An 18,382-nucleotide genomic window follows, 5' to 3' on the forward strand; every position below is an offset into this window, starting at 1 on the left:
GAACAGGCCATGGCCGGTGCGCCGCTATGTTCCATCACTGGGGAGCCAGAGACGACCCGAACTGCCCCTGCGGCTCCAGACAGACTATGACCCACATAGTCAACGACTGCCACCTCTCCAGATTCAAAGGAGGTCTCGAAACTTTACATCAGGCTCAACCTGACGCTGTTGACTGGCTACGGAAGAAGGGCAAACGCTAGAAGAAGAACCATAAGCCAGAGCTGAGCAGTGCTCTGGTGTTTCTGTGTCTTTCTCTCTCTTCATCTCTCTCTCAAAAAAAAAAAAAAAAAAAAAAACTTAAAAAAAGATGTGGTCCAGGAGGTGGTGTAGTGGATAAAGCATCGGACTCTCAAGCGTGAGGTCCTGAGTTCAATCCCCGACAGCACATATACCACAGTGATGGCTGGTTCTTTCTCCCTCCTCCTATCTTTCTCATTAATAAGTAAATAAAATCTTTAAAAAAAAAAAAAAAAGACAAAGAGTTAGTTCATCTGGTTGGGTGCCTGCCTTGCTGTGTGTCTGACCCAGCTTCAAGCCCCGGCACCACACAGACGAGCCATGGCACCAGAGGAAGCTACAGTGCTATAATGTGTCTCCCTCCTCTCTGTCTCCTCTTGCATCTCTCTCTGTTGACCTGGAGCAGTGAAATCGTGCATGCATGAGATTCCAGCAATTCTAGGCCGATGGAGAGAGAAAGTGTGTGTATATCTCTCTGTCTAGAGGTTGAACTCAGGGCCTGATACATTTATGCACGGTGTACACTGTACTGCCTGAGTTCTGGCTGGTGGTGGTGCTGAGGATTGAACCTAGGGCTTCAGAGCCTCAGGCATGAAAGTCTTTTTGCATCACCATTGTGCTATCTCTCCAGCCTTACCTGCTAAAATTTTATTTATTGAATACAGACCAGAGGAACATTGATAAGGGAAGAAGGGAGATAGAGGTTCTCTGGAAGATGACACAGTGGATAAAGCATTGGACTCTCAAGCATGAGGTCCTGAATTCAATCCCCGGCAATACGTGTACCAGTGTGATATCTGGTTCTTTGTCTCGCTCCTCCTGTCTTTCTCATTAATAAATAAATAAAAATCATTTAGAAAGGGAGATAGAGGGGGAAAGAGACCTACCTACTTCACCACTCATGAAGCTTCCCCCCTACAGGTAGGGACCAGGGGCTTGAACCCCGGTCTTGCTCATTGTAATGTATGCTCTGTTGGGTGCACCACCCCCTAGCCCCTCCAGTTTAATCTCTTAATGCAGGGACCTAAGGACTGTTCATGTAGTGCGAGGCATGTGGCCTAGGAGTGGAGGGAGGCTGGGTTTGCCCCACAGAGTGAAGGTGGCACCTACCCAGCCAGCAGCACGCCCACCCTGACCCCTGTCTTCTCACCCTCCTTCTTCAGGACTTCATCGACTTGACCCAGGACTCCAGGCCAAGGGCCAAGGACCGCAGCGGCATCTGCGTGATTGACCTAACCAGCACAGAGGAGGAGCAGCCTCGGCCCATCGCCACCCTCGACCTGACCTTGGAGTCCGGGGCCCTGGCCCAGAAGGAGCCAGCTGGCCTGCAGCCAAGCGCCAGCCTCACTGGCAAAGAGGCAGCGGAGGGGCGGCTGCCCAGAGCCCCCTGGCCCGCAGCCCGGAGGATCATCAACAGTGTGCCCGTGGACCTGGACCTGCTGGAGGAAAGCAGGTTGAGGGGGCCCCACCTCCGTGGGGACTCTGGCTACTCGGCAGAGCCCAACAGCAGCTCGGCCAGGCGCCAGGGTGACTCCTGCTTCTTGGCGGGCCTCCAGCTCTCTTCCACGGTGCCCCGCCTCTCCCCAGCCAGCAATAACGGTAGTGGCAGCACCCAGAGGGCACCCATGCAGTGCCTACAGCAAGATGTGCCTTGCCCATCACAAGTCTTGCCCTGCTCGCTGCAAGCTGTGCCATGCCCACCTCGGGCCTCTTCCTGCCCGCCCCGGGCCTTATCATGCTCATCACAGGCTGCGCCCTGCCAGCCTCAAGCCACACCTCACCTGCCTCCAGAAGTGCCACGTCCTCCGCAAGATGTGCCCTGCTCCATGCAGAGCACGCCAAGCCCAACTACGGCTCCCCCTGGGCCGCCTCAGAGTACGTTGTGTCCACCAGCTGTGGCTTGCCTGCTCGAGGGGTCTAGGGCACCTGGAGACGCGCCCTGCCCTCTGCAGAGTGTGCCACGGCCACCGGCAGCTATGTCACCATCACTGAAGGAAATGGCCTGGCCACTGGGAGATGTGCCGTGGCCGCTGGGTGACGTGCCACAGTCACCAAGAGAAATAGCCTGGCCACCGGGGGATGTGCCTCCGCCGCCACCACCACCGTGGCCACTGGGAGATGTGCCACGGCCACCACGAGAAACGCCATGGGTGCCGGGAGGTCTGCCGCAGCCACTGGAAGAGGTGCCACGACCACCAAGAGACACACCGTGGCCAATGGGAGATATGCCACGGCCATCAAGAGATGTGCAACAGCCACCAAGAGACGTGTCGTGGGCACTAGGAGATGTGCCACAGGCACTGGGAGGTATGCCACGGCCACCAGAAGATGTGCCACAGCCACCGAGAGATATGCCACAACTACCCAGAGACGCACCTTGGCCACCAGAAGACCTGCCACAGCCACCGAGAGATATGCCACAACTACCCAGAGACGCACCTTGGCCACCAGAAGATGTGCCACAGCCACCGAGAGATATGCCACAACTACCCAGAGATGCGCCATGGCCACCAGAAGACGTGCCACAGCCACCGAGAGATATGCCACAACTACCCAGAGACGCACCATGGCCACCAGAAGACCTGCCACAGCCACCAAAAGATATGCCACAATTATCAAGAGATGTGCCGTGGCCACCAGAAGACCTGCCACAGCCACCAAGAGACATGCCACGGCTGCCAAGAGATTTGACACAGCTACCAAGAGATGTGCCATGGCCACCAGAAGATGTGCCACAGCCACCGAGAGATGTGCCACAATTAACAAGAGACGTGCCACGGCCGCCAGAAGACCTGCCACAGCCACCCAGAGACATGCCACGACTACCAAGAGACTTGACACAGTTTCCAAGAGGCGTGCCACAGCCACCAGATGATGTGCCACAGCCACCAAGAGACAAGTTGTGGCTGCCAAGAGACATGCCACAACTATCAAGAGATGCGCCATGGCCACCAGAAGATGTAGCACAGCCACCAAGAGACATGCCGCGGCTGCCAAGAGATTTGCCACAACTACCAAGGGATGTGCCACGGCCACCAGAAGGCATGCCACAGCCGCCAAGAGACGCAGCATGGCCACTGGGAGACGTACCACGGCCCACAAGGGAAATGCCACAGCCACCAGATGTACAACCTCCTGAAGACATGCCACAGCCACCAAGAGATGTGCCATGGCCACCAGGAGGTGTGCCACAGCCACTGGGCGATATACCACAGCCGAGAGAAATGCCACGGCCGCTGGGAGGCGTGCCACAGCCAACAGAAAACATGCCAAAACCACCAGAACACTCACCAAGGGAAAGACCATGGCCTGTGTACAGTGAGCCACGGCCACCAGGAACTGAGCCACAGACCCCAGCGGACATGCCACAGTTACGTGTGCCACCGCCAGCAAGAGCTGCACCACTTTCCCCTCAGGACGCTCCACAGTTACCAGGAAATGTACCTCGGACACCGGGAGCCACGCCACCGCCCTTCCCCCGAGCCCAGCCCACCTCCCCCCCCAAAGGCCTGCAGGACAGCCAGGCCCCCTCAGGCATCTGCACTCCGGCCTCCCCCAGCTCTCCCAGCCCACCATCCTCACAGTCCGACAGCCCCTTGGAAAAAGTTCCTTGGCTCACAGAAACGCCAGGCAGGAAAGCACCCCCACTGTTGGAGCCCACCCTGCCCAGCTCTGCCCCGCCACCGGCCCGAGCCCCCCATGGCGGCCTCCACAATAGGCCCTGCCTGCACCGGCTCAAGTACTTCCTCCGACCACCCGTACACCACCTCTTCTTCCACACGCTCATTCCCGACAAGGACGCCAGAGAGGTGAGCGGGCAGCGCAGGGATGGCCCAGTATCCAGGGGGGCTTCTGTTCTGTCTCCCCCACACACACCATCTCGCCCTAGGGGACTATTCAGTGCAGAGTCAGCCCCAAGCTAGGACAACAGCTCTGCCTTTCTGAGCCTTCACTTTCTCTTCTGTAAAGTGGAGTGCTTTCATTCACTCTCTCTCTCTCTCTGAAAACATGGTCCCTGGAACAGTGAGATTATACTTGCAGGAAGTCCCAGATACACACACGACAGAGAGAGAGAGAGATCAGAGAGAAGGAGCGAGAACCTGCCATGTATTGGGTTGTCGACAAAGTCATGATGCACATCTGCTTCGACGAGCAGAAAAATACATCATGACTTTTTTTTTTTTTTCCTGACAATCCAGCAGGACCATTCTTGGACAGTTTGAGGATGACGCGTGTCAAGGGCCTGTCAGAGTGGCTGACTTGTCACAGGGCTTCCTGTAGTACTGCTCTCAGTTCCCCTGCCTGCCTGCCTGCCTGCCATAACGGTGCGGGAGGAAATTCAATTTTCAGGTCTTAATGGGAACGCCACTTCCCTCCAGTCTTCATTGATCTGTGAGGACGAAAGCGGAACACAAGGACAGCTGTGTCACAGGGCTGTCCTGAGAGTCATGTCTTCCAGGTTCCCAACACTGAAAGGACTAGCACCCACAAGCCAAGGGGCCCAGCTCAGCACAGAGCAGGCGCTCATGCCCATTGGGCCTCAGGGAGGGAACTGTTTGGCTCATTTCAGTTTTTGTTTGTGAGGGTTGGGCGATAGCGCAGCGGGTTAGGCGCACATGGCGATAAGCACAAAGACCGGTGTAAGGATCCTGGTTCGAGCCCCCGGCTCCCCACCTGCAGGGGAATCACTTCACAGGTGGTGAAGCAGGTCTGCAGGTGTCTGTCTTTCTCTCCCCCTCTCTGTCTTCCCCTCCTCTCTCCATTTCTCTCTGTCCTATCAACAACAATGACATCAATAACAATAATAACCACAACAATGATAAAGCAAGGGTAACAAAAGGAAAAGAAAAAAAAGTCTCCAGGAGCAGTGGATTCGTGGTGCAGGCACTGAGCCCCAGCGATAACTCTGGAGGCAAAAAAAAAATTTTTTTTGTTTGTTTATTTGTTTTGCATTATTACTATTATTATTGCCACCAGGGTTATTGCTGGGGCTCAGTACCAGTACTATGAATCCTCGGCTCCTGGCATCCATATATATATATATTTTTTTTTCTTTCTTTCTACTTTATTTTTATTTGACAGAACATAAAGAAATTGAGAGGAGGGGGAGATAGAGACACTTGCAGACCTGACTCTCAGCTCATGAAGTGCCCTCCCCCGCAGGTGGGGAGCGGGGATTTGAACTTGGATCTTTGCACATGGCGGTATGTGTGCTTAAACTAGTGTGCCACCATGGCCCCCTTGTTTTGCTTTTATTTGGCGCAGTGCTTGGGAGTGACCCCAGGATCTCGTATATGCGTGATATCCTGGCTGGGTGACCTCCTCAAGGTCCAGTCCTTAATGTGTTTTTTAAAATGTTTTATTTATTTATTATATAATATTGTGTTTACAAAATAATATTTTATTTATTTGTTGGATAGAGACAGAAATTAAGAGGGCAAGGAGAGAGAGAGAAATACCTGCAACACTGCTTTATCACTCATGAAGCTTTCCCACTGCAGGTGGGGATCAGGGACGTGAACCCAAATCCTTGCATACTGTAATGTGTAATGTGTGTGCTGCCACCCCACCACCACCACTACCACCACCCAAACGCTTGATTTGTTTTGTTTTAAAGATTTATTTGGGAGTTGGGCAGTAGCGCAGCGGGTTAAGCGCATGTGGCGCAAAGCACAAGGACCGACTAAGGATCCCGGTTTGAGCCCCCGGCTCCCCACCTGCAGGTCTGCAGGTGTCTGTCTTTCTCTCCCCCTCTCTGTCTTCCCCCTCCTCTCTCTGTCCTATCCAACAATGAACAGCATCAACAATAACAATAATAATCACAACAAGGTTACAACAACAAGGGCAACAAAAGGGGGAAAAATGGCCTCCAGGAGCAGTGGATTCATGGTGCAGGTACCAAGCCCCAGCAATAACCCTGGAGGCAAAAAAAAAAAAAAGATTTATTTATGAGAGAGAGAGAGAGAGAGAGAGCACACTCCAGAGCATTACTCTGGATCATGCTATGTCAGGGATTGAACTTGGGATCTCATGCTTAAGGCTCCACTGTACCACCTCCCAGCACTGACCTGTGAGACAGGTACCTCAGTGTACAGCATTATGGCTTCTCTTAGAGCAAGACAAGACTCAGAGGTATTGTGGTCCAGGAGGTGGCACAGTGGATAAACAATTAGATTCTCAAGCATGAGATCCTGAGTTCAATCTCCAGCAGCACATGTACCAAATAAACAAACAAAAGGTATTAGGGCCAATGGCTGACAAGCATGGGGACTAAATGAGGAAATTCTAGGTGACAAAGGACCTAGTGAAGGAGACCTCACTAAAGCCCCAAAGAAATGACAACAGAGGGGGCCGGGTGGTAGCACAGTGGGTTAAGCACACATGGTGCAAAGAGCAAGGACCCATCTAAGGATCCCAGTTCAAGCCCTCAGCTCCCCACCTGCAGGGAGGTCACTTCACAGGAGGTGAAGCAGGTCTGCAGATATCTATTTTTCTTTCCCTGTCTTCCCCTCCTCTCTCAGTTTCTCTCTGTCCAACAACAGCAGCAGTAATAATAACAACAACAACAACAAGAGGATCAAAATGGGAAAATTGGCCTCCAGGAGCAGTGGATACATAATGCTGGCACTAAGCCCCAGCAATAACCCTGGAGGCCAAATTTAAAAAAATATATATTTGGGAGTCCGGAGGTAGTGCAGTGGGTTAAGCGCACATGGCACGAAGTGCAAGGACCTGGCATAAGGATACCAGTTCGAGTCCCTGGCTCCCCACCTGCAGGGGAGTTGCTTCACAAGCGGTGAAGCAAGTCTGCAAGTGTCTTATCTTTCTCTCCCCCGTCTTCCCCTCCTCTCTCCATTTGTCTCTGTCCTGTCCAACAACGACGACAGCAATAACACAACAATAATAACTATAACAATAAAACAAGGGCAAAAAAGAAAATATAAATAAATATATGTATATATATATATATATTTAAAAAGAGAAATGACAACAAAAGGCTGGCAAACAGCCAGGTCCTGTGGGTGAGGACCTGGGCTTGAGCCGCTGATACCACGTGTGAGGACTCCACAACACCAAGGGAAGCTCCAGGGACGGTGGAACAGTGCTGTGGGGTCCCTCCTCTCCCTATCTCTTTCAATCTAAACTTGAAGAAGAAAAAAAATAAGAGAACCCCACAAGAGGTACTGGAGTAATGTCAGCACAGGGCCTGGTGGAAAGAAAAAAAGATATTAGTATAAAAAAGATATACTTTAAGAAGATAAAAAATGAAAATGAGGGGGAGTCAGATAGTAGCGCAGCGGGTTAAGCGCAGGTGGCGCAAAGCGCAGGGACCAGCATAAGGATCCCGGTTCGAGCCCCCAGCTCCCCACCTGCAGGGGAGTCGCTTCACAAGCGGTGAAGCAGGTCTGCAGGTGTCTGTCTATCTCTCCCCCTCTCTGTCTTCCTCTCTTCTCTCCATTTCTCTCTGTCCTATCCAACAATAATGATATCAATAATAACTACAACAATAAAACAAGGGCAACAAAAGGGAATAAATAAAATATTAAAAATAAATAAATAAAAATGAGGGAGCTGGGCAGTGACACAGCAGGTTAAGCGCACGTGGCACAAAGCACAAGGGCCAGTGTAAGGATCCCGGTTTGAGCCCCAGCTCCCCACCTGTAGGAGAAAGAACAAGACATCACTCTGGTACATGTGCTACCAGGGGTTGAACTCAGGACTATGCTTGAGAGTCCAGTGCTTTATCCACTGCACCACCTTCCAGACCACTCTCTGTCCCTCTCTCTATCTCCCCACTCCCCTCTCAATTTATTTCTGTTTCTACCCAAATAAATAAATAAAATGTTTATCTATTTATTGAAATATTTATTCATGAGAAAGATAGGAGAGAGAGAACCAGACATCACTCTGGTACATGTGCTTCTGGGGATCGAATTCAGGACCTCATGGTTGAGACTCCAATGCTTTATCCACTTCGCCACCTCCTGGACCACAATAATAATAAATAAAATATTGAAAAGAGAAAGAGAGACAGAGGGAAAGACACCACAGCACTTAAACAACTTCCAGTGCCATAGGGACCAGGCTCAATCCTGAATTGTATCCATAGCAGAATAGATAGGCTTTCCAAGTGAGGTATTGTGCCAACCCTCTAAACAAGCTTGAAAAGAAAAAAAAAAAAAAAGGTTAACTAATGACTGAGGTACCTGTAGAGGGCACTCAAAGTGCAATAAAGCAGGTCTAGGGGTGTCTATAATTTTTAAAAAATCATTATCTTTATTCATTGGATAAATAAAGGGTTATCAATTTCTTTGTCCTGTTGAATAAAATAGAAAAGGAAAAAATGGGGAGTCGGGCAGTAGCGCAGCGGGTTAAGCGCAGGTGGCGCAAAGCGCAAGGACCAGAGGAAGGATCCCCGTTTGAGCTCTCGGCTTCCCACCTGCAGGGGAGTCGCTTCATAGGTGGTAAAGCAGGGCTGCAGGTGTCTGTCTTCCCCTCCTCTCCATTTCTTTCTGTCCTATCCAACAATGACAACAGCAACAATAACCACCACAACAATTAAAATACAACACAAGGGAAAATAAATAAATATTTTTTAAAAAAGAAAGAAAGAAAAGGAAAAAATGGGTAATGCTGGCACTGATCCCCAGTGATAACCCCGGGGGCACCTGGTTAAGCACACAGATTTCATTGTGCAAGGACCTGGTTAAAGCCCCTGGTCCCTACCTCACCTGCAGGGGAGAAGCTTCACAAGGGGGAAAGCAGGGCTGCAGGTGTTCCTCTCTCTATCTCTCCCCTCCTTAATTTGTCTCTATCCAATAATAGACTAAAAATAAATAAAAAACAATACTTATTTTTAATTGATTTAATAATGTTCAAGACCCTATGGTGAGAGTACAGTTCCACACAATTCCTACCACCAGAGTTCCATTATCTCATCTCCTCCACTGGAAGCTTTCCTGTTCTTTACCCCTCCAGGAGCACGGACCCAGGGTCATTTATGGGGTGCAGAAGGTGGAAGGTCTGGCTTCTGTAATTGCTTCCCTGCTGAACATGGGCATTGACAGGTCGATCCATTCTCCCAGCCTGTCGTTCTTTCCCTAGTGGGGTGGGGTTTTGGAGAGGTGGGGTTCCAGGGCACATTGGTGAGGTCGTCTCTCCAGTGAGGTCAGTCTGGCATCAAAAATAATAAATTATTTTTTAATTTCTTTTCCCTTTTGTTGCCCCTGTTGTTTTTCACTTTTGTTGTAGTTACTGTTGTTGTAGTTATTGATGTCGTCGTTACTAGGACAGAGAGAAAAGGAGAGAGGAGGGGAAGACAGAGAGGGGGAGAGAAAAAGGAGACACCTGCAGACCTGCTTCACCGCCTGGGAAGCGACCTCCCTGCAAGTGGGGAGCCGGGGGCTCGAATGAGGATTCTCACAACGTTCCTTACGCTTTGCGCCACCTGCGCTTAACCCGCTGCGCTACCGCCCAACTCCCCCAAAATAATAAATTCTCAAAAATAAAAGAAAAGCGCAAAGCACAAGGACCGGCATAAGGGTCTCGGTTCAAGCCCCCGGCTCCCCACCTGCAGGGGAGTCGCTTCACAGGCGGTGAAGCAGGTCTGCAGGTGTCTGTCTTTCTCTCCTCCTCTCTGTCTCCCCCTCCTCTCTCCATTTCTCTCTGTCCTATCCAACAATGAAGGCATCAATAACAACAGCAATAATGACTACAACAATAAAACAACAAGGGCAAAAACAAAGGGAAAAATAAATAAATAAATATTAAAAAAAAAAGAATTTGAAAAGAAAAGAGGTGAGGGAGTCGGGTGGTAGCGCAGCGGGTTAAGCTCACGTGGCGCAAAGCATTAATGGATCAGCGTAAGGATCCCAGTTCGAGCCCCCGGCTCCCCACCTGCAGGGGAGTCGCTTCACAGGCGGTGAAGCAGGTCTGCAGGTGTCTGTCTTTCTCTCCCCCTCTGCCTTCCCTTCCTCTCTCCATTTCTCTCTGTCCTATCCAACAACGACATCAATAATAGCAACAATAATAACTACAACAATAAAACAACAAGGGCAACAAAAGGGAATAAATAAATTAATAAAGAAAATAATAAAGAAAAAAAAAAAAAGGAAAGAGGGAGAGAAGAGAACCAGAGCATCACTCTGGCACATAACATGCCTGGGATCGAACTCAGAACCTCATGCTTGGGGGTGCCCACTGCTTCAGCCACTGCACCTCTGAGGACCACAGGGAGGTTGCTGTTTTTGTTTCTTCCTCTCTGTCAGTAGACAGCCTCCCTGATCTAGTTCTTCCCTCTCCAGAACAAGGGGCAGAAGCTGGAGCCCATCCCGCACCGCAGGCTGAGGATGGTGATGAGCACCATTGAGGAGAACTTCCCGCTGGGGACCGTGCAGTTCCTCATGGACTTCGTGTCGCCCCAGCACTACCCGCCCGGAGACATGGTGGCCCACATCATCCAGAAGATCTTGCTCAGCGGCTCTGAGACCGTGGACGTGCTCAAGGAGGCCTACATGCTACTCATGAAAATCCAGCAGTAGGCACCGGGGCCTGGGCTCTGCTCCGCGCAGGGGAGAGCGGCTTAGGACATCACCATGGCGGGCTGGGGGAGGGGTGCTCATCTTTTTAAATTTATTTATTACTGGACAGAGACAGAAATTGAGAAGGGAGGGGGAGATAAGTTAGACACCTGCAGCCCTGCTTCACCACTCGTGAATCTTTCCCCCGGCAAGTGGGGATCAGGGGCTTGAACCTGGGTCCTTGCACACTGTAACGTGTGCCACCTCCTGCCCCCTAATTATCTACCCCGATTTGCTATCCTATGAAAATAAATAAATATATAGTGATGGTGTCCACCACTGCCGGGGTTCATACTGTGGAGGACAAAGACAGGGCTTCCTGCTCCTAGCCTGTTCCAGGGTCTGACCCCTGTCGCTTGCCCTGCAGACTCCACCCAGCCAGCGCCAAGACTGTGGAGTGGGACTGGAAACTTCTCACCTACGTCATGGAAGAAGAGGTAACGGCACACCACGAGAGCTTGCCTTCCCCCATCTCTCCAGGGCTTCAGCTCATGATGGGGGGTGTTAAACCTGGGACTTTGGAACCTCATGCAGAAGCATCTGTTGCGTAACCATTATGCTATCTACCCCAGCCCAAGACATAAATTTTAAAAATAGATAGGGGTTTGGGAGGTAGCATAATGGTTACACAAATGGCTTTCATGCCTGAGACTCCAGGGTCCCAGGTATAATCCCCAGCACCACCGTAAGCCACAGCCAAGCAGTGTTCTGGTTTTGAAAGTGGTCCTTTCCAAAGAGAGCGAGGAGGAGAGAGAGAGAGCCCGGGCATCCCTGGCATCGTGTGTGCCAGGGATTCCCAACACTCCACTTCCGGTGCCCTGCTTGTGAGCGCCATGTCTGGTGGCCTCTGTGACTGAGGCTCCCTCCGGGCTCGGTGTCTCCCGAGAGACGGGTGCTGAGTGTGCCCACGGCTTCCCCACCCCCAGGGCCAGACACTGCCCGGGCGGCTTCTCTTCCTGCGCTACGTGGTGCAGACGCTGGAGGACGACTTCCAGCAGACCCTGCGGCGCCAGCGGCAGCACCTGCAACAGTCCATCGCCAGCACCGTGCTCTCCTGCGACAGGCAGCCCCACAACGTCAGGTACCTGCACACGCCTGGGGCCGCCCACTCTGCTGGGCACAGGACTGGGTTCGAGTCCCCACTCCCCACCTGCATAGAGATGCTTCACAAGCGGTGAAGCAGGTCTGCAGCTGTCTCTCTCTCTCTTTCTCAATTTCTGCCTGTCCTATCCAATTAAATAGAAAGAGGAAAATGGCCACCAGGAGCAGTGGGTTCGTGGTGCTGGCACCAAGCCCCAGGAATAACCCTGGTGGCCATTTTAAAACAAAGAAAAAAGATGTTCTTGTCACTGGGTAGTGGGTAGTGTCACAGATAAAGGATTGGAACTATAGATAGACCTCATAGAAAATGTCTTTAAGGAGGGAGTCAGGCGGTAGCGCAGTGGGTTAAGCACACAGCGCAAAGAGCAAGGACCGGAGTCAGGATCCCGGTTCGAGCCCCCGGCTCCCCACCTGCAGGGGAGTCGCTTCACAAGCAGTGAAGCAGGTCTGTAGGTGTCTGTCTTTCTCTCCCCCTCTCTGTCTTCCCCTCCCCTCTGCATTTCTCTCTGTCCTATCCAACAACAACAATAACCACAACAATAAAAGTACAAGAGCAACAAAAGGGAATAAATAAATATTTTAAAAAGAAAAAAGAAAATGTCTTTAAGGGATGGTGAGCGAGCACAGTGGTTCTGCAGAAAGACTCTCCTCCCTGAGGCTATAGTGCCCGGATTAAAAAAAAAAAAAAAGGGTAGGGGGTCAGAGATAACTTAGCGGGTTAAGCACAGAGCACACGGACTGGTGTAAGGATCCCGGTTCAAGCCCCCAGCCCCCCACCTGCAGTGAGGTCGCTTCACAAGCAGTGAAGCAGGCCTGCAGGTGTCTGTCTTTCACTCCCCTTCTATCTTCCCTTCCTCTCTCCATTTCTCTCTATCCTATCCAGCAACAGCAATGGCAACAATAAAAATAATAACAAGGGCAACAAAAATGGGAAAAAACGGCCTCCATGAGCAGTGGATTTGTAGTGTAGGCACCAAGCCCCAGCGATAACCCTGGAGACAACAACAACAAAAAGTAAATACTAATAAAAAAGGAAATTGTCTAGGCAAGGTGGGTGGTGCCTCACCTTGTTGAGCACGTTACAATGCACAGGGACCTGGGTTTGAGTCCCCGGTCTCCCCCTACAGGGAGAAAGCTTTGCGAGTAGTGAAGTAGTGTTGCAGGCGTCTCTCTCCCTCTCTATCACCCCCTTCCCTCTCGATCTCTGGCTGGCTCTATCCAATAAATAAATAAAGATTAAAAAGGAAGGACAAAAACATCTTTGCACCAGCTTCATTAAAGGTGTATTTACTGAGCATTGTGGTGACACAAAATACTTTCATGCCTGAGGCTCTGAGGCACCAGGTTCAATCCCCAGCACCACTGTAAGCCAGAGCTGAGCGTTGTTCTTATTTAAAAGAAAATAATATATATGTGTGTGTGTGTGTGTGTGTGTGTGTGTATATATATATATTAATAAGAGAGAGAACCAACATCTTGTGTTGCTGCCCTGGGGTAGGGAAAGCATAATTCAAGGGATAATTTCTGTTTCTGAACCCTTACTTGTGAACCTCAGGGATCGAGCTTGGGACTTCTCTTTATTTCCCTCTCAATTTCTGGCTGTCTCTATCTAAAAATAATAAAGGTAAATAAAAAAAATTAAATAAAAAAACAGCATGAGGTGGGATTTATTTGTTACCAGAGGACTGACTGCTCAACTCTAGCTTGTAGTGGTGTAGGGAATTGGACCTGGAGCCTCTGAACCTTCAGGCATGAAAGTGTTTCCATAAATATTATTCCCCCCCTAACTTACCCACCCACCCGCCTTCCTGCCCAGGCTTTTTATTTCAGAGAGAGAAAGAGGAAGACTGAAAGAAGCCCTACCACCTATCCAGCTGCCCCTAGGACTGTGCTGTCTCTGTTTGGTGTTGGGCTTGGTACTCAGGGCCTCTCCCCCTTGGGAAGTGACACACTCTACTGGAAGAGCTGTCTCCCAGTCTAGGCTGTAATTTCTGATTATCATGTTTTTAATTTCAGGTGAAATAGCTCACTTGGATTGTGTGTGTGTGTGTGTGTGTGTGTGTGTGTGTGTGTGTGCGCGTCTGAGATCCCAGGGTCAATCCCTGCCACTACCATAAACCAGAGACCCCAGAGGCTGTGGGAAGGCAGCTGTTGTCTCTGTATTCAGCCTGGGCATGTCTGCTTCTGGCCCCAGTTTTGCTCAGAGGCCCTCTGTCTTACTGCTCCCTAGACTTAACCTGACATTTGCGGGGTAAGGAACAAGGTCTAGGAGGCCAAACTATTTCTTAAACTGGAGCCAGAGAGCTGGCCCACCAGATAGGCCACCGGTTTCACTGTGCTCACAGCCCATTTCAAGCCCCAGCACCGCATGGGAGGTGCTGTGTCACCAGGAGAAGCTCGGGGACTCTGTCTCTCCCTCTCTTTGCCTCTCTGTCTCAATACGGAAGCAGCCTGGGAGCGGTGGCAGTAAGTTACTGGTTCTGTGGGATAACTAAATACACATCTCAAAAGATGAATTTTTTTTCTTTTTTGGATTGATTATTGGGGTGGAGGAAAGAGAACCAGAGCATCACTCTGGCACTTGCACTGCCTAGGATCGAACTCAGGACCTCGTGTATGCGAGTCTAATACTGTGTCAGCTCCCAGGCCACAGATTAAACATTCTTCAGCCACTTACAAGCCATTCCTGCTTATTTGAACTGACCCCCTTTTAGTCCTACTGGCTGGAGCCTCAGACAGTGTTCTTGACCTAGGAGGTAACTTTCTATAATCCTAACTCAGAAGAAAAATGTCAGTGTGGGAGTCAGCAGTAGTGCAGCAGGTTAAGCGCAGGTGGCGCAAAGCACAAGGACCGGCCTAAGGATCCCGGTTCGAACCCCGGCTCCCCACCTGCAGGGGAGTCGCTTCACAGGCGGTGAAGCAGGTCTGCAGGTGTCTGTCTTTCTCTCCCCCTCTCTGTCTTCCCCTCCTCTCTCCATTTCTCTCTGTCCTATCCAACAACGACAACAACAATAATAACTACAACAATAAAACAACAAGGGCAACAAAAGGGAATAAATAAATACAATAAATATTTAAAAATAAATAAATAAATAAAATAATAAATTAAAAAAAACAAGGGCAACAAAAGAGAAAATAAATAAATATTTTTTAAAAATGTCAGTGTTTGAATTATTGCTGCTGTTCAGCATGGGATTTAAACATTGCCCCAGCCCCCCCCTTTTATTTTCCTTTTATTGAGGGGATTAATAGTTTACAATAAGGACTTTTTTTTTTCCAGAGCACTGCTCAGCTCTGGCTTATGGTGGTACAGGGGATTGAACCTGGCACTTTGGAGTCTCAGGCATGAGAGTCTCTTTGCATAACCATTATGCTGTCTACCCTTCACCCATAAGTACAATTTCTCATCTCACCATGTCTGGAAAACACTCAACCCGTCCACTATCATGTACCAGGACCCCAAAGCCTCCTCTGCCCTCCCCAGAGTCCTTTGCTTTGGTGTAATAAATCAAACGCAGTCCAAGTTCTACTTTGTGTTTCAAGTTCTACTTTCTTTCTCAACTTCTACCAGGGCCCCCCCTTTCTTGACTTGGGGGAACTCTGGGGCGGGGGATCTAGAAGCCAGATGGAGGCTGCAGTGAGGGTGGCATGGGGGGGGTGGCACAGTGGACAGAGAGTTGGCTTCTCAAGCAAGAGGTCCTGAGTTTGAGCTGTAACCGCACATGTGCTGGGTGATGCTCTGGTTGTCTCTGTCTGTCTCTCTCTCTCCCTCTCTTTCTTCCTCTCTCTTGCTTTCTCTCCCTTTCCTCTCTCTCTTCTCCCTCTCCTCTCTCATGAATAAATCGTTCAAGGAATATAAATCAGGGCTGGGTGCTGGCTCATCTACTAAAGTGTACATGCTACCATGTACTAGGACCCAGGTTCAAGCCGCCAGTCCCCACATACAGAGGGGGGAGCTTCATGAACAGTGGAGCAGGGCTGCAGGTGTCTCTCCTCTTTGTCTCTCCCTCTCCGTCTTCTTTCACCTATACTCTCAAAATAATAATAATAATAATAATGATAATAAACATAGGCGGGGGAAGGGAGAGAGGCTGCAGTTACTGAGACAAACTTGGCCTCTTCTCTTTCTCCTGCTGCAGAGATGTCATCAAGTGGTTGGTGAAAGCCGTCACTGAGGAAGGACTAGCTCAGCCCCCGAGTGGGACCCAGAGCTGCCCCGGAAGTGGAGTCCTGAAAGCGAGCGACAGTGACCCTCCTCCCCCACCTAGCATGGCCAAGAACGCCAACCAGCTGTAAGCAGCCCGCACTGAGGGACGGTACCACCCCTCCCCCCGGGAACAGGCTCCCCAAGTCTGGCATTTGAGGCCCAGGCTGACAGGCTCTTAGGTTGGAGGCTGAGTGTCTCCTGCCAGAGGGAGGAAGAAAACGCATTCAAGGACATGGCCCCCTTTTCCTGGCCTCTAAGAGGCTAACCACTGCTCAGCCCTGCCCACTGGCAGCAGAGGAAAGTTGTGATTGGCGGGTGATTTTATCCTGTATGTAGAGAGGAGGAGGTGGTGCTGGAGAGGAAACCCAAGCCCTTTGAGTGTAAGGCGTGCCCTCTGGTGCTGAGCTGTCCCTGGAACATGGGTTTTAGCTACTGTGGGAGACTGTCTTGCATATCCAGGGAGGATGTTTGGGGACAGTGCACTGCTTTGCATGTGTGTGACCCAGGTTTGAGCCTGGCCTCCACTGCACTGAAGGAAGCTTTGGGATTGGGGTCTCTTTATAACAAAGAGGCATTTTGTGTATTTAGAAAGTAATATTAGGGGGCTGGGAAGATAGCATAGTGGTTATGCATAAAGACTCTCAGGCACCAGATGTCCCAAGTTCAATCCCCCGCACTACCGTGAGCCAGAGCTGAGCAGGGCTCTGGTAAAAAATAAATAAATAAAATAGTTGGAATGAAATCTGAAAGTGAGTGGTTGGCCCTGAATATCCACAGTGATAACAGACCCTGCCATACAGCAAGTGACAGACCAAGTGAACAGGGCCTTGAACTCGGGTCCTTGCTCGTGCTGACGTGCGTGCTCTGCTCCGCCCCGCACGCAGGGTGGTGTGCCAGCTGCAGCGGATGCTGTCCATTGCCGTGGAGGTGGACCGCACGCCCACCTGCAGCTCCAACAAGATCGCCGAGATGATGTTCGGGTTCGTGCTGGACATCCCCGAGAGGAGCCAGAGGTGAGCGGGGACGGGCGCGGGCTGGGGGAGGTAGGGCTGTGCCTTTGTTTTCTGGTTTGGGGGAGAGAGTCGTGAGTCCCCCTGGGCCTGCTGTCAGCTCCCCCCACTCACACCTCCCCCCTCCCGAGCTCGGGGGCTGCAGAAAAGGCTCTTCCTGTTCAGCTCTGGTCCCACAGTTAGAAAAAAAATTGCCAGAGCCAGGAGATGGTTCGGCCAGTGGAATGCTTTGCTGTGCATAAGGACCTGGGTTCGAGCCCCTGGTCACCACATGGGAGCACCTTGCAAAGCGGAAGGAAGATTCATGGTTGGCATGGTGTGTGTGTGTGTGTGTGTGTGTCTGTCTGTCTGTCTGTCTGTCTTACCCTTTATGTGTGTGTGTGTCTGTATGTCTGTCTTACCCTTTATCTGGCTGGAAAAATGGAAAAACAAAAAGGAATCCACCAACATTGGTGGAATAGTGCAGACACGGATCCCTAGAAAAACCCTAGTAGCAAAGAAAAAATAAACCAGGGGATCGGGCAGTGAGTTAAATACACAGAGTACGAAGTGCAAGGATCCACACAAGATCCCGGTTCGAGCCCCCAACTCCCCACCTGCAGGGGATCACTTCACAAGCGGTGAAGCAGGTCTGCAGGTGTCTGTCTTCCTCTCTGTGTACCCTCCTCTCTGTCCTATAGAATTAAAAAAAAAACCACACACCATCAGGGGGAAAGCTTCACAAGTGGTGAAGCCAGGCTGCAAGTGTCTTTCTGTTTCTCTCCCTCTCCATTTCCCCCTTCCCTCTCTACTTCTGGCTGTCTCTGTCCAATAAATAAAGATAATTAAAAAAAAAAAACTTTATAAGAAAAAGAATTAAAAGGTCACCAGAAGTGGTAGATTCGTAGTGCCGGCACTGAGCCCCAGTGACTAGAGACAAAAATTTAAAAATAAACCTACATGTCTGACTGGGTGGCTCAGTGATAGAATGGGAGCATAAGAGCCTGGAACTGCATTGAAAAAGTAAAGGGCAGAGAAGTCGGGTGGGAGCACAGCGGGTTAAGCACGCGTGGTGCAAAGCGCACTAGGCGCAAAGCGCAAGGACCAGTGTAAGGATCCCGGTTCAAGCCCCCAGCTCCGCACCTGCAGCGGAGTCACTTCACAGGCGGTGAAGCAGGTCTGCAGGTGTCTCTCTTTCTCTCCCCCTCTCTGTCTTCCCCTCCTCTCTCCATATCTCTCTATCCTATCCAACAATGACGACATCAATA

General features: G+C 50.6%; 1 protein-coding gene across 2 annotated transcripts in view; it reads left to right on the top strand.

Annotated features, from left to right (window-relative positions):
* SIMC1 (SUMO interacting motifs containing 1) overlaps positions 1 to 18,382 on the top strand; it is a 45,671-nt gene that overhangs the window by 14,221 nt on the left and 13,068 nt on the right. For both annotated transcript variants that reach the window (XM_060197194.1, XM_060197193.1), the window contains 7 exons: positions 1,401 to 3,420; positions 3,481 to 4,046; positions 10,542 to 10,774; positions 11,185 to 11,254; positions 11,744 to 11,898; positions 16,058 to 16,210; positions 17,010 to 17,138. In XM_060197194.1, the coding sequence (XP_060053177.1) occupies positions 1,401 to 3,420; positions 3,481 to 4,046; positions 10,542 to 10,774; positions 11,185 to 11,254; positions 11,744 to 11,898; positions 16,058 to 16,210; positions 17,010 to 17,138 (3,326 nt within the window). The remainder of the gene's footprint in view (positions 1 to 1,400; positions 3,421 to 3,480; positions 4,047 to 10,541; positions 10,775 to 11,184; positions 11,255 to 11,743; positions 11,899 to 16,057; positions 16,211 to 17,009; positions 17,139 to 18,382) is intronic.

This window comes from Erinaceus europaeus, chromosome 9, assembly GCF_950295315.1.
Source record: "Erinaceus europaeus chromosome 9, mEriEur2.1, whole genome shotgun sequence".
Taxonomy (NCBI): Eukaryota; Metazoa; Chordata; class Mammalia; order Eulipotyphla; family Erinaceidae; genus Erinaceus; species Erinaceus europaeus.